The sequence below is a fragment of the Aricia agestis genome, chromosome 14, assembly GCF_905147365.1.
Source record: "Aricia agestis chromosome 14, ilAriAges1.1, whole genome shotgun sequence".
Taxonomy (NCBI): domain Eukaryota; kingdom Metazoa; phylum Arthropoda; class Insecta; order Lepidoptera; family Lycaenidae; genus Aricia; species Aricia agestis.
In genome coordinates this window covers 10,610,569-10,627,355 of record NC_056419.1, presented here as the reverse complement: position 1 = coordinate 10,627,355, position 16,787 = coordinate 10,610,569, and the positions used below count along the sequence as shown (strand labels likewise).

Here is a 16,787-nt window from a genome sequence, read left to right as displayed (position 1 = left end):
CTAGAACAAAAAATACGTATACTAACTACAGCACGACTGTCAGTTTGTATGTCAGGTTACACGGTCTGTCAGGCATCAGTTCAGTCCATCAGTCTGATCCAGACTGTCGAAAGAATGATCGTGTAATTGACTGACTGATCATTTTTTATTATGTACTTTCCGGCGATCATTCTGGCGTCAGTCTGAGACTGATAGCAGACTGACCGTGTAACCCTAGTCAAAGGTCTAGTCTAGGGACTTGGGCCATGATAAATAACCATGATTACTACATATTTTCATACACAATAGGCTTCGATCATGTCGATCATGAGCTAGACCATTACTATCTTTTTTTTTAAATTTATAACAAGGTAAGATGCAGATGGAAAACTCAAAACAGAGTCAAAGTAAGTAACTAGTAAATACTGGTAACTCATTTAGGCAAGAGAAAAAACTCTTCGTATTATACATAATTGATGAATAATATGATTTATAGTAGCTAATTCCAAAAATGATCATCAAGAATAGCTTAAAACCGTTAATTACAACTTTTTGCTCAATGACAATAGTGGTTTTAACAATGACTTAACTGTATATGATTGATTCTATGAATCAAAATCTAGATCAGTAAAAAAACTGGTAAGTGCGAGTACAACTTGCATACGAAAAGTTCCGTACAAATAATAAGAAAGGATGAACCTTTAGAATCAAGATAAATAATAATTAATAATCCATTCAGATGAAACCAAATGAATTCAGATGTCCATCTGGATTCATTCATAATAACATGGATGAAGTCCTTCATTCATAACAACAGACATACATTTTGTTTGAAAGTCATTTTGTTAGTCCAACTGGAGTAAATACTTACTTCAGATTTTGAAATGTTCTATTGTGAAAGTCCATCTGTCTAGTTCGTATTACGTATACTAACTAGACAAGTGGACAGAGCATGTATTATTGACGGTAATAGGTTATAGACTACCGTCTACCAATAACCTTTCACGGTCTAATCACAGATCTACCAATAGCACGTCGTTTTATCGCCGATCTACCAATGACGTGTCACCCTCGCACTCGCTCTGCTCACTCCTCATCTCGCCAAAGAGTCCTATGAATTAAACAATGGGCAGTTACGCTGACTGCTGAGTAATCTTAAAGTTGTGTGGAGCGTAAAGTAAGATGTGTTTTGTTGAACCCTAAAAACTAACTCAGACAGATAATATTAGCAAAAAAATCTCATAGTAATCTATGACAATAAAATTAGTTCAAATAATTAGATCGATTTCGTGATCTGGTTATCCATAATAATGATACATCTTAATGGTAACTCAAAGCTAAATTAAATTATGCCTAATGCCTATATTTATTTCTCATTGCTAGAAAATTAAATTCAAAATTACTATACTCCACTCGGGCTAACTTGTCGCTAGCGGTCATTGACTCCCTGTCAAAATCTTGTCATTTTCCATATAAACAGCGATTGACAATAAAGTGTCAGATATTGTCAATCGTGGTTTTATATGGAAAATGACAAGTTTCTGACAGGGAGTCAATGACCGCTATCGACAAGTTAGCCCGAGTGGAGTGTAGGTTTATTATGTTTAGTTTTATTTCTTGTGTTAAGGTTCTGATACGTAGTATCTCTTCTTAGTCTGTGGGTTCTGATTACTATGGGTAAGTGATAAGTCTAAGCAGTAACAACTCTAACTTGCAAAAATTACTGACCGGATTCTCATGTTATTTGGTAATGTTCAGCCTAAACTTTGGAAATATGATAGTAGATACAGATACAAATTAAAATACAACAAAACACAGATAAGCGTAAAAATAAAACATCTTTATCTAAATATACTCTTTATTAATGATTACAAAATTATATAAGCCCACAAAGGACAAAGTCCTTCAATAAAGGACTATATACAACTGGAACCTCCTTCAGTGTCCTTCAAAGCATCAATGCTGTCGACGACCACCTGTAGTTCAGAAGATGACGTCAGATTCCTCGCCATCAGAGCATTAGCACCAATTGGACAGGCAGTGACTAGCGTGTACCCGTTGCCCAGGTCTCTCCACATCGCATCGACGAACACACATTCTTTAATGATTTCTACGCTCATAGAGAAATGTGTCACCTCACCCGCTCCGTAGAAATATTGGGTCCATGTTTTCTGCTGCGTCGTGAACGTCGATTGGATAATTTTCTCACCCTCTGGAATCTTGTCTCTACATGGCCCCGCGTCCGCATGGGCGACCTCCTTGAATGTCACTTTATAACACTCATTCGGCGCAAACTTCTTCGGCCAGTAGTACACCGGGTACCAATCGCCGGTCAACCGTTCCAAATTTAATTCTTTTCCAGGTTTCAACTCTTTTGGACACTGCCTAAATGTTTGTTTCGTTTCGCTACACACCACCGCTATAGGTGTTGAAAGAAGAATTATACAGATACCCCAACTGAGAGACATTTTGCCATTCGCTACTCGCACAGTACTGTCTGCCCAGTGTCCGGCGCGGTGGAGTATAGATGATATCCAAAGGTTATCGGAAAGAAATACTTATTTGTTTACAATTTCTAACAAAGGTCGTGACTGGCGCCTCTGATTTGCTTTGCCAAAACAACTACATGTTATAAATATACTTTATTATGATATTTTGATGTTTCCTAAGATACGGCACTCGGCTTGTACTGGTAGTAATAAGAATAAATTCTTCAGAAACTTCGAAAACATTATTTTTGCAAATATCATTCCTTCAAGAAAATAAAGTCCTAACGAAAACTAAAGATATTTCATGTATAATTCATGATATTCAAATAAACACAAATCACGCAGTAAAATAATTATTTGTCAGGTTCTTAACAAATTTATCGTCGATATTATATAACAATTCGGCATAAATAACATGAGTTTATTACTTTAAATGTGCATAGTACGTTCATGATAGGTGTAATAAAAATTTGTAGTTTGTTGAAATACACGCTACTGTGTTGGCACACGGCATAAAATAACAAGGGAGAGTTGCTTAATGGCCGGTTTGGATTATTCCAATCCAGTAAAATCTAGCACTGGATTGCTACTGGAGTAATGTAAACGGCTACTGGAAAGCAATTCAGCGCATTCCAATGCATTCCAGCGGGGCTACAATGGTAGCTTTGTAGAATCATAATACGAATCATAATATGATTTATTTTCTTTTAATTGCAAAATGGTCACAAAAAGCCTTGTCGATCTGTAATAATTCGTACTAATTTGACATTTGTCAGTTTGACAGTTTTGACAATTCATTTCCTGAATTGATTGAGAGGAGTTGCTAAATGCGACCATTTTAGCCCTGCAGTACCCGTTTCCACTCTTCCAGTAGCAATCCAGCGCTACATATGATTACTGGATTGGAATCACGTAAATCCGCTATAATAGGTACTACAGAGTATAAGGACTGTGCAGAAACTATAGGCAACAGCACATATCAATGAAATAATCAATATTAATTTTCTTATTGTCGATAACGGTTCGTAGATCAATATTATTCCGCACGTCCTCTATTTTTTTTTATGAAATAAGGGGGCAAACGAGCAAACGGGTCACCTGATGGAAAGCAACTTCCGTCGCCCATGGACACTCGCAGCATCAGAAGAGCTGCAGGTGCGTTGCCGGCCTTTTAAGAGGGAATATGGTAATAGGGGAGGGTAGGGATGGGAAGGGAAGGGAATAGGGGAGGGTAGGGAAGGGAATAGGGGAGGGTAGGGAAGGGAATAGGGGAGGATAGGGAAGGGAATAGGGGAGGGTAGGGAAGGCAATAGGGTAGGGGATTGGGCCTCCGGTAAACTCACTCACTCGGCGAAACACAGCGCAAGCGCTGTTTCACGCCGTTTTTCTGTGAGAACGTGCTATTTCTCCGGTCGAGCCGGCCCATTCGTGCCGAAGCATGGCTCTCCCACGTATAAATTTATTAATCATGAAAATTTTAAAACTGGAAAAATTATTACCATTCCTCATGATAGTAATACAGCTCTACAAGGCTCTGCCGCCATCTTGTAAGCATTATTTCTTCCACCTTCATTCATATTTCTTCTCTTCAATTTTCACGATTGTCACTCCTATGTAAACAGGCGAGTGCTTTCGTAATCCCTCTTAAGAAATAACTAGATGACGCCCGCAACTCCGTTGCGCCAAAATTAATTATCAACGCAACCGTATTGAGAATGCTCTGTAATAGAACGATTATTATTTATCCCACCAAAAATATAAATGTAAAAATGGAGAGCCAAGTTCAATACAAACATTATTCTTGTCTATGGACTTCGCCGTAAAAAGGATGGAGATCTAAATGAGTGCCAAGTTCTATGGAAAATTCAACTCCGTTGCGCCAAAATTAGTTTATGGCGGAGAACCCGTATTTCCGGGGTATAAAGTGTCCTATGTTCTTTCCTATGGACTCAAAGTATCTCTACACCAAATCTCAGCATAATCGGTTTAGCGGTTCGGGCGTAAAGAGGTAACAGACAGACAGACACACTTTCGGATTTATTATACCAGTATGGATATTCGCCACAGAATACACGTCGTAAGATCGTTGTTACTATCGATTTTATTATGAATTATATTATTAATATTTACATATTTCGACAAGTCGAATGCCACCTAGGAATTAATGGTAAGCACAGTGTGATAGCTGTTATTTGATATGATGTGGTGAAATAAAGTTGTTTTAGTATGAATTTTAAAAGGCTGTCAATGCTGGAGGTCTTAGAAAACTTTCAACGTTATAAACGTAAAAAATAATAAATGCAAAGTCTGTTTGTCTTTTTAACCAACTTCGAAAAAGGAAGAGTTTTAAATGTCTAGAAAATCTAAAGTCTAAAATCAAAGCCGAGACAATGATATTATTGAATATGTTTATTTTTATCTAATTGTCTTCCAAATGTTAACAAAATCGTTTTACCACCTCAAGTGTACAAAGAAGTAACTGTCAGATAGACTTCCGTATTATATTCGAAATCTATATATATAAAACTTAAAGGTGTCTGACTGACATGGTGATCTATGAACGCACAGCCCATACCACTGGACCGATCGGGCTGAAATTTGGCATGCAGGTAGATGACGTAGGCATCCGATAAGAAAGGATTTTGATCAATTCTACCTCCAAGGGGTTAAAATAGGGGATGAAAGTTTGTATATAATAATACTTCTTAACGCGAGCGAAGCCGCGGGCAAAAACTCGTATGAATATAAAAAAATACTATCGCCACAATATTTTGCTCTTAGCAACCAGTGGCTCATCAAGTTGCGTAAGCAACTCTTCCCAAAACCAAAACAGAGCTTTAGTCGGCCTATATAAACAAGTTTCTAAAATATTCCAATAGTATAATTATAAATACATAAAACTGGTAAATAATAAAATATAATAGCCAATAAATTAATAAACAAATGCGTAAATTCGAACCAGAATTCTTTGGAATTAATTAAATAAAATTAGTGTACCGTTCTTCTCAGCGAGCATTAACACCTCATTAGTAAGTTTTAACTGACTTTTATTGATATAAACTATTCGGGTTAATCTAAAATATGTATTAAAAGTTTACTGCCTATTTCATTTGATATCTTCTTTAAATTAACCAATAATTCATAGGCCGCACGAGAATCTTCTTGTGCTTGCATTTTGATTGCGATAGAGAAAACCGCACGTACTAAATATTTGGCTATATAAAAAGTAATATTTGCCTTTTCCGTATATTCGACGGCCTGCAGAACATGGATCTTACCAAAACATGTTTATTGTTTATCCTATAATTTTTTTTCCGATATCAACACAACCGTATTCAGAATGCCCTGTAATGACAAAAATAGAACGATTTAAACTATTATAATCAAACTCAATCCATACTAATATTATAAATGTGAACGTGTGTCTGTCTTTCTGTCCGTTGCCTCTTCACGCCCAAACCGCTGAACCGATTTTGCTGAAATATGGTATGGAGATACTGTGAGTCCCGGAAAGGGACATAAGATACTTTTTTCCTCGAAAAATGTCCGATTGCCGCGCGAGAAACGAATGTTGGCACAACGGAGTAACGGGCGTCATGTATAAAGTGCGATATTATATGAACGTGCCCGGGGAGCTGCTGGTAAAGTAGAACTGTCAAAAATTGCGTTTTTGTGTGTTGACAACGTTAGTTCCTTTTTCGCCACATTCATTTAACGCCTTGTCGAGCTCTAACATAAAGACCACCTCTAACAAGACCATAAACTGACAACCTTTAAGTCGGTTTTCCCGTGACCTTGTAAGTTTATTACTTAACAATAAAAAGTTTCAAGAATTCGAGATATTCCTCAAAAATTATAATGAAGTGGTTATTTATGCATCGCGGAACTAGTTGGCGCCATCGCAATGTTGCCAACATAAAAATATTTTAATACCATAAATATATTACCCAGAATATATATTTTGACACATATGATTATATTAAAATGTTTTAATGAATTATATGATCATTTTCGAAGTAGGTATGATGGACTAATGTGTGATAATAACAATTATTACAAATGGGGATATAAATTATGTCGGTTATAGGTTTATTAGGTTAATAAAAAAATATTAGGTGTATTTAAGATGTGAAAATGATACGTTTTCGTTGTCCATATGTTTTTCATCCACTCAAGAAGCAACTTTCCGTAAGGCTAGAATAATAGAGATGATGCCGTATACCAAAACATGACCCGTAGAGACTCTTCGACTTTGTCCCAGTGCGAGTTGAGCCTAAGTGCCTCAACACTTTCGTAGAAACCAGTACGTAATGTACTTTTATTCAGTAGTGTATCTGTCGCAGACGACTGGTTAAAAAAGCCATTCAATCACACGGCTATACGTCGTTTAGCCGACTTGTTGACTGCGACGTTCAACATACAGCTAGATGACGCTTAGCGAACTTGTTAAATGGTAAATTAACTAAGGTGATAGTTTAGTGCTATTTTTACACAAGCGTAATGATAAAAAGCAGATTTTGAAACTCATTTTGAACACAATTGCAATAAATACCTTGGGTGATTCATTTCATAATTCCATAATTTCTCCACGAATATTAGTTTAAATTTTGATTCACTCGTATGTACCCCCATAATTTCTGTCCCTTTAATAATACTTGTAACTTGTACCCATTCCGCCAAATCTTCAAACGAAATTCACCATGTATAGTGTAGTTACCACAATAATGGAAATGTTACCATCAATAACGTGAAGATTAAACATTTAGATCAGGGGATTTATGAATGAATATTTTCGGTGGCCTGGCAAATTGCCAAATCCGTGGGCAGTCAGATTAAAAAGGTCATAGTTCAGGGAAACTGAAACGTACAGACCCAAATATCGCCTGCAATATACACGTAATTTTTCGATATTATCAGATAAAGGTACCGTGCAGATCAACGCGGCAGGTAACAGTGACCAACAAAAATTCTAATAAAATGTCTGCGTTTATAAACTAGAGTCTAGACTCTAGCCTATAGGTTTCATTTTCTGCCGACATTAGTCTAGTGACCCATCATGCCGCCACTGCATTGTAACTTAGCAAAGAGCAACAGTGAAAGAAGCATAAGAAAATCCTCACTGAAAAACCTGACTTCAATGCCTAAAATGATTGGAAACCTCCACCGGTCTTAAAGTTGGTTAAAGTCATAAGAAATTATTTTTCAACCTCCCCATATATATTTAGTTAGTCGTCGTATTAAATATATCACAAAACTAAAGCACAATAGAACTAAAATACTCCCACACAGAATGACGTAATCATTTTGACTTTAAGTAGTAGAAAGTATGAATGAAGAGTAAAATCCTGGCCGCCATCCAACGAGACAGCGTGGGCTGGCACTGGCTGAAAAGGTCGATGCAGTGGCGTAGCTACTAACGGGCAAGATGGGGGTGCCACGGGGCCTCCGAACTCAAGAGACCCCCCCCCCCTCCTGGTATTTTCCCTAAGCAGAATGGTGTCGCGTCGTTAGTGTTGAGATTCAATTCTCCTTCTTTAGGAACAAACTAAGTTTTAATTACAAGTGAATTTATTCTAAACTATACTAAACATACAGTTCGAGTGTCTTTGGATTAATATGAACGAATTCGAGAGCAGACATTCAGGATACATCCGCTCATAGTTCTAATTGGGGGCATGATTTAGTTTAGTGTTAATTATTTATTTTAAGTTATGTTTTGTTCTTTTTAACTAACCCTATTTTTTTATGTATGTAATACTAACCAATGGACCACAGTAGTCTACAATAAAGATATTTGTATTTGTATTAGTTAATTGGCACGGGACGTTCTTAATACAGGGCCGCCTCTGATTACAGGGCCTCACCTGTGGGTGAGTATGTGTACTATTTATGTTTTGCCAGTTGCGTCGCCACTGGTTGGGTACTTTTTTGGGTCCTCAGCTACCTCGCTACGCCACTGAGTCGGTGGATAAAGCTAGGAGTTGCCAGAAATCCCCCAGTTGTTTACAATCATAATCATCATTAATCTCACTTATTTCTTACTGTTTTAGGGATCATAGTCCTGTAAGTAGAGCGACAACAAAAACATCAATTTCTGGAGATGTAAATCTTAATAATATTTTCTTTCGGTTTGACGTTATTTCAGAAGAATACTGGATTTGCGTTATATCTGGATACAGATCCAGTATGCTTCCCGTTATTTTATGTGACAAAATCTTGTATCTTTTCCCGGGACTCATGCCTGTTTTCACCAACCGCCTCCTAACCTAATTCCAATTATATCTTTAAATACCTTTAAACGAGCAATTCTTGTATATATACATATATACATCTCGGAATCGGCTCCAACGATTTTCATTAAATTTAGTATATAGGGGGTTTCGGGGGCGATAAATCGATCTAGCTAGGAATCATTTTTAGAAAATGTCATGTGTTTTATCGAATACCGAGCAAAGCTCGGTCAAACAGCTAGTAATATATATATACAAGAATTGCTCGTTTAAAGATATAAGATATGTAGGTGTAGAAAAAATATTAAACAAACAACTGAATTTATTATCGTCTTCAATAACAATTTGTCACAGTTTTTATTTGTTTTGTACTGTGGAAGCAATAATAATAATATCAAATAATGTATTGGTAATTCCAAAAGAATAAATAACAGCTAAGTATAAATTATTTAGTTTCAGCTAGAAGTTGCCACCATCTCTAGCACAGAATAACGATTCGTATTATAATTATTATGTTTTCAAAATTGATAATGCAAAACTGTATAGGCTATCCGTCACCTCTTCACGCTTACCGCTAAACCGATTTTAATGAAATTGGGCTTGAATCCCGGTAAAGGAAATTTTGTCCCGGAATATGTACAGTTCCGCGCGATAAACATCAAGTAAGGGATGTTTAAAAATCGCATTAGTGTAGCCGAACCTTAACGATTTTATCAACGACATGACAGTACAGAAACAACAAAACAGCGCGTAATAGACCAAATCCACCAGGAAATTATTTTTACGACATGTTATTTGTCATAAAAACGTTTTGCTAGCGCTAAAGCGTTTTGTACGACCATCGAAATACAATACTAAAGAAACGTAACTGTGTCGAAAATCACCATAAAAAGGCTTTTGCGGTAGCCCGTCATGTCATCTATGTATCATTGACTTTAGTTCATAATGTAAGTTATTCGGCGCGCAGGGATTTGTTAAGTATCCTGGGAAAAGATATAAGCGTTACTAACTGCAACTAAACATGCACTGAGGGAGTGTAAGTGTTCGTTGTCATTGCTAAATTTTCCTGTACCTACGTAAAGTGGTAGATGTACAAGAGTTCAGAGGGCGACTCACGCAAAAAATCAAACATCGTCCGTCTCTCTTCACACTCACGCAAGTCTTCCATATGCCAGGTGAAAAAGTAATAAAAATAAATTATAAAATCGTCAATTTAGGGTTAGTCTCCCCTTAAATTTCCATATTATTATATTTCGATGTGCACAAAAATTGTGAGTGAAAAGCATTATACTGCAATTTCTGAAGCTCTCGTAGTTCTTCTATTTCAACGATTTATATGACCTATTTTATGACAACAGAAAATGTAGAGTTCGAATAAGCTACTGCAAGAAAAAATTTTCATAAATATTTTAGTCTTCTTAACTTTCTATGTCACAAACCTAGTATAGTTCAGTCATAAGTCATAACTCAGTACAAATCGAAGACCAGAAACATAAACTTTACTGTTTCTTTAAAATTTGTTATTTTTCGATCGTAAACTTTGGACTCATGCAAATTCAGCCATTCTAACATACTGTCGTTAACTGAACCAGATTGTCATAAAAATCTAGAAGTTTCGCAGCAGTAAAACACAAACGCACAATCACTATAAGTCCCGTAAGGACAGGCCTTGTTCATACGTGAAATGTCTACGATTGTGTCCTATAGATTGTAGAGCGCTAACAAGTAACAACTTTTCAGTTGCGAGCCTACGGCCGAAAATAAGTCGAGTTTTGCGACCTATTATTATTCTAGGGGCTTTACCCTAAGGAACGTCTAAATGAAAAAATGGATACTAGGCTAAAAAGAATATCTCAAACATACTTGTAAGACTCACCCCAGAATCTTTACGGCAACATATTTTTATAAAAATAGTCGTAATAAATTTTCACGAGAACGGCCAATATAATAGCTCAATAATACAAAGTGTTCGTAGAGATTCATCCTTATTTTCCAAATCATAGTTCCACATTAAAACGCCAACGCATTTCAAGGATGGTCATTTAGGCAAGGCCGCTACGGCGCCGCGCGTCCTGGTGCGTCGCCCGCCCACGCCACCGCGTGGGAGTCAATACTTCACAATGTACAGACTCATCCCTATCAGATTTACATTAAAACTTATTACGCATGGGGTTTTATTACATAACTACTAGCAATGTTAACATTTTAAACTTTCGCGTTGCATTATAATTAAAACTTTTTAAGTCCCGATTAAAAAGTTTTAATTTACTAGCAATGTTGCTGAAAAACTTGATTTTTCGGGAAAATTGAGAATTCGATTTTAATAGTTACTAATTTAATGGCATCGCACTATTTATTTAGCAGCTTTTTAAGACTATCACAGCTGTACTTTTTATGGAGAAGCTTATGGGATATATTTTAAAAGATACTTGCATACGTATTTAGTATCTATTGTGTATTTCAATGCCAGTTTTTAGTGCAACAGCGGATTTTTTTTTCTAAAATCATTATGGAACGTAATGCATCGTCCGGCCTGATTCTCCATTATATATAATATAATATATATAATTGGAATCTCGGAATCGGCTCCAACGATTTTCATGAAATTTTGTATATAGGGGGTTTCGGGGGCGATAAATCTATCTAGCATGGAATCATTTTTAGAAAATATATTTTTTTACATTATTCGTGTTTTATCGAATACCGAGCTAAGCTCGGTCAAATAGTTAGATATATATAATATTAAACATATACAGGCATTGCATCAAAATTCGGTTCATTACGCAACGTGCTTATATATAAATCAGTGACATACAGGCTACAGCAACATAGCAATATACTAATATAGATACTATAGTAAGCCTCGGCTCTAAAATGGACAGCCAGACAATGAACAAGACATGTAGACACTCACTGGCAAATCGGTGAAGCCTAATCGCTTATACAGGATGCTACGAGTTTTTTTTAAATAATATTAGAGATTGAATTTTAAAAATGATAACATTTTAAAGTTCGTTATTATTAACACAAAACATACACTGATAGAAAAAATATTAAAGAAATATGTGAAAATATACATAGATTAAAACGAGAGGCAAAATTAACCTACTTTGAATTGTAGTCTAAAAAATTTGATAATGTCCCTATTTTGAGTTTTCACAGTGATTAGTATTATTTTATAAAATAGTGCCAAAAAGCTATAAATTTTACAATATAATATCAAAACTAAAAAAATAATCTGAATTCTGATCGTATGAAAATTGGGTAGCGACGCGACGTATAAAATAATTATCGTCATTCCACTTTACTTCGACTTCACCGACAATTATTATAAATTGTCGGCGAAGTCGAAGTAAAGTGGAAAGTTCTATTAATAAAAATATATATTCAAGTACATCTGAATTGCATTTGCATTTAATTATTATTGATCATTAAAATCACATATTCATTATTCATAATCGATATCAATCCACAAACCATCAATCAACAAACACGCTGTATAATGCGCCACAGCGGCGGGTCACCGGCACAGTTTCCATTGACGGGGTAGCAGCCCCTGTCCTAATTCAGTCTGAACTCTCGCCGCCCGCCCCGCGCCGCCCCGCGCCGCCCCGCGCCGCCCAGCGCTGGTCAGCTAAAAATAGAATGCACGGAAAGCGTTCTGCTATTAGCATATTGAATTTCTTTATTGTGAATGCGAGAAAAGCCTGTGTGTGGTAAAGTACTTTGGAATATAGCATAATTATAGCCGACTTGTATAGAGCCTCTAGACTAGTAAAGAGGCATATTATACAACTAAAAATCCATCAATGGTAAAAACGTTTAGTTATAGTTTTGCCTCTTATAATATATATCACATATAAATCCAGCCTTAGCTCTAGTAGACACAATTTTAATTTCTACTAATACATACTTACGTATATAATTTTTATTAAAATCGGCTCAGTAATTTTGTAATCTTTACGATTACAATATTTCGTGCATTGCATATATTTGAATGTTTTTGGTCCTGCCAAAAGTTCGTTCGTAAAAGTAATAATTATATTTAACGGGTGTTATTTATTAAGTGGAGCTCAAGTAATTTGTCAAACTTCAGCTTGATGGAGCTTTTGTCAGAATATCGATATCTGTAATGATGTTCACTTAACTTTTGTTTTTTATTTGCTTTGTTATTCATCTCATTTTTATTTTAAAAGAATGTTCCTTACTCAAAGAAGATTTTTAGTAAAATTCTCTAATCTAAAAATCGTAGATTTCAGGTGAATTCTACCGAGCAATTTTTGAAATTTAATGTTTTTTTTTCTACCAGACCCTTTGTAATACATAAAGTCTATAATTTAAATATAAAATAATAAAGTGGAGATGGGTATAAAAATAAAACCAACTTATATAATATACCCACTCTTAAAACGCTACCTCTGATGATGATACTGGTCACTGTTATTGTAACTAATGTCTATGTTTATTTTGCATACATTAGCAAATAACCAAACTTGGGGGGAATAAATCAGAGTAATGGGATAGTTATTTGTCAGTTGGTGCTCCTGTTCGCACTTGTCGTCCTCGATACACTCCAATAACGTTGTTTTCTTTACTTTATGTCATGTTTTTCGCATAAATTGTGAGAATATAGTCCTTAAATAAAGAGATAAAAGTAATGTTTTATTGTCCTAGTCTTCTAGATAGTCTATTTGGGATGTTATGATGAGGGTAATAGTGACATAATATTGGATATGAATATTGACATAATATTGGATATTATGTCTTAGAAGAATTCCTTTAATTTTCATGCTGTTGTCCTTTGTTGTGTTGTGTTCTTTTGTACTTCAATTACTGATGATTGTTTTTATCAGCGCCTTTTAAATTCTTAAGCTTTAAATCAGTTAAAAAAATTTAAGTAAGCCTCGACAGCAAATTATGATGAATTAAGAGGATACACCAGGGACTAGAGAAATGAAAAAAAAGTACGTGTAATATCTATAGCTGTCTCCCTTACCTCAAGCCTATATCACAAAACGCGATAGAGACAACTGTAGAAAATCAACGATTCGCTGCCCCCTGCTTCCTTCTCCAAAACTTAACCGATTTAAGTACTTTTTTCATTAAATATTAAAGAAAGGCTGGAGCTGTGTTCCTATGTTTTTTTTTTTTGTATAATCTAGCCAAATCTGTTTTCTGGATGTTTGAACACAGCGGAAAATCTGGCCATTTTTTTGGGTTTTTGAACGTTCATATCTTATTTAATAATTAAATTATGAAAAAAAAAAAAAGAAAACATAGGGACATTGGGCATGGAGATAGTGGCCGTGGATATTCAGGAAAAAAATTATAACTCAACTAGCATTATCCAGGGAGGAAACAGGGGACAACGTTTGTATGGAAAAAAGGGCGGTGTGGAATCCCCTTAAGTAAATAACACTTGAATTGATAAAGTCTGTCAGCATTGTTCCAGCAAATTAGATCAAAATAGGGTTCTTCCATTTGTGATCTACGGTGCCAAAGACACATAAAGTCAGGATAAAAATCATTGCTTTCTAATAATTTTGTATTTAAAGGCTTATCTCAAATCGCGTTAAATCCGCTAAACTCCTGGTCAACTGTCAAGTAACAATATCTCCAATATCAAAAGACGTACCGATGAGTCATTCAGGTAGTTTTTTCGTCCATTCGAGGATGACAATGACGACCGTTACCTAACACAACACTTAGGGGTATTTAGAGGATTTACACCTCCGTATCCTCGTCAGGATTAGCGGCGGTGACGTCGAGGTCGTCAAGAACTCACGAGGAGTCGTACGACAAATCGGATAACTTAAATGGCTGTAAAAGAGTTTGAAGGATATGAGCTGGTAAAGACCATAAAGTTAATATACCTAGCGGAAAAGAGATGTTACTATCAGTAACACTGCGTGGTAAAAAGAGACGTGTGATACATGACAGCAGCACTCTTATTTCGACGTCCAGTCGGCACGTGCCACACGTTGACAATTTAATCTCATAGAATTCATGTTCAATCATGCTTGTGTAAGTGTATACGTACACATATTTTTCACACAGATGAAAACCAATTTTGGTTACGTTTGACAGCTCGAGATTGTTGCTCTATTTCGCTAGGTATATTAACTTTATGGTAAAGACATGACTTTTGCTTCTTAAATGTGATTGATATGTTTTAATTATTTATTTATTGACCAATCGCTTTATTTATAAATTATTATTATCACAACTAAGTATATTATATTTATTTGTTAGAATGCAGTTGTGCTTATTAAATAAAATCCCTACGTACTTAGTGTAGGAATTTCATTATTACAAAAAAATCGACTATTCCCATTTAGTTTTGAGCTGCTTAATTTTGGGAGAATGCTTTTATGATCATCATCGAAAAATTTACACACTGATAATAAGGTGAATTACTAGAATCACTTTGCAAAAATTAACCTTCCGATGTCGTTCCGACAAATTGTAAGTGAGTTACGACTGAAGCTCGAATTGGCACAAAAACGGAACAAATGGGATTACAGCCGCGGGCAAAAAGTTGACAACTACATTTATTCTGAATGCAAATTTCGACTAGGGTGGTCGTCTGGTGCTGCAAAAACATAATGGTAGAGTTGCATCATGGTTCCGATTCTAATACATACATATTAATAATTAATATTTGATGTACCGTAACGTAGCCAAAATCTTAACCCTTCGATGCCTATATTTCTCGAAAATAAATAAGTTTCACGCCAACTCTAAATTTCGGAGTGGTAATCTACATAGTCCATATGACAAACCTAAAAAGATGATCCCACTGACTGACTGACGTTTGACGCATACCCTTAACCTACTGGAAGAACACATTTCTTACATTACAGTACATAATTATAATATTTTATTCAAAACGTACACTTACGGCCGTTCCCAATATTTGATCTATCTCTGGTTTTGCCCTACTAGAGATAGGAATAGCTCACATTAGACATTAGAGACATATATTTTATGTCAATTGTGAGCTATTCCTATCTCTAGTAGGGCAAAACCAGAGATAGATCAAATATTGGGAACGGCCGTTAGAAGATAATGTATGATATTAAATGTACAGCAACTTCTTGGTGGAAATTCATGTTTCACAGTAATAATATACATTTTTCATGCACTTATTCCACTTCTATTAATTTATTTATTACAATTTTTATGTTTCACACGATCGGTTTCGACAAAATCATCATAACTTTGTCGAAACCAGTGTTTATCATTACTGTGACTCTTAGAGGACTAAATAAAAAATTGTGGGGTAAAATGGAGGAGTGCACGAGCCACGGTGTTAATCTTTGTAAAGATTAACACCGTGTACCAGGCAAAATATAGTGCAAAATATATTTAAAAAAAAAACTCCAAAGCCACTAGTAAAACTTCAAAACTTAAACCACTTTCGAAGCAGACCGGATCTACAATACAAAATTCCTTCATACAAGAATGTTAAAAAGACTGTATTAAATCGAATTAGTGTCCGCACACCGGTCAGTACGGGAGGCGTGTGTTTGTCTTTACAATTTCATATTCCGGGAACGCATTACGGCAGGTAGACGTTTTTGTGCCCTCCTCGGAACACCGAGGTGAGAACTAGCGATAAATACAGAATGGACGTATTTGTACAACGACCATTTACAGGTTAAATTAAAGTTAGTAAACGTAAAAAATTGTTTTTAACCCTACCGATAAAAAATATTGCCAAATACAATAAGTTAAAAACTAATAGAAATGATATTGGTAAACAGGATATCTATTTATTTCAAATTTATATTAAGAACCATTAATAATTATTAAGAACCATTTTCTCTTATGAAATAAGTAGCAACGAATAGTTCTAATAAGGTGTGGACTGTGGTAGCTGAAAAAGCGGCTGTTTTGCGGCTTCTTCACGACAGCAATTTTCTTATACATAAAAATGTATTTCCAAATGTGTTAGTCGCGCTGAAACTCGAAAACGGCTTAACGGAATGGGCTGATTTTAGTCTTAAAATATTCGTAGAAGTCCAGGAAAGGTTTTAAAGTGACACGAAGTTCACAGCTAGTCTATACTAATATTATAAAGAGGTAA

General features: G+C 35.5%; 1 protein-coding gene across 1 annotated transcript; it reads right to left on the bottom strand.

The window, feature by feature from the left end:
- Nucleotides 1-1,819: 1,819 nt before the first annotated feature.
- Nucleotides 1,820-2,469, bottom strand: LOC121733639. Its single transcript, XM_042123953.1, has one exon. It carries the CDS (start codon nucleotides 2,445-2,447, stop codon nucleotides 1,896-1,898), a length of 552 nt encoding a protein of 183 aa, XP_041979887.1. The 5' UTR covers nucleotides 2,448-2,469; the 3' UTR covers nucleotides 1,820-1,895.
- Between the last annotated feature and the right edge of the window lie 14,318 nt (nucleotides 2,470-16,787).

Excerpts from the sequence above, each read along its gene's own strand:
- LOC121733639 (XM_042123953.1), bottom strand. The coding sequence starts at position 2,447 with ATGTCTCTCAGTTGGGGTATCTGTATAATTCTTCTTTCAACACCTATA.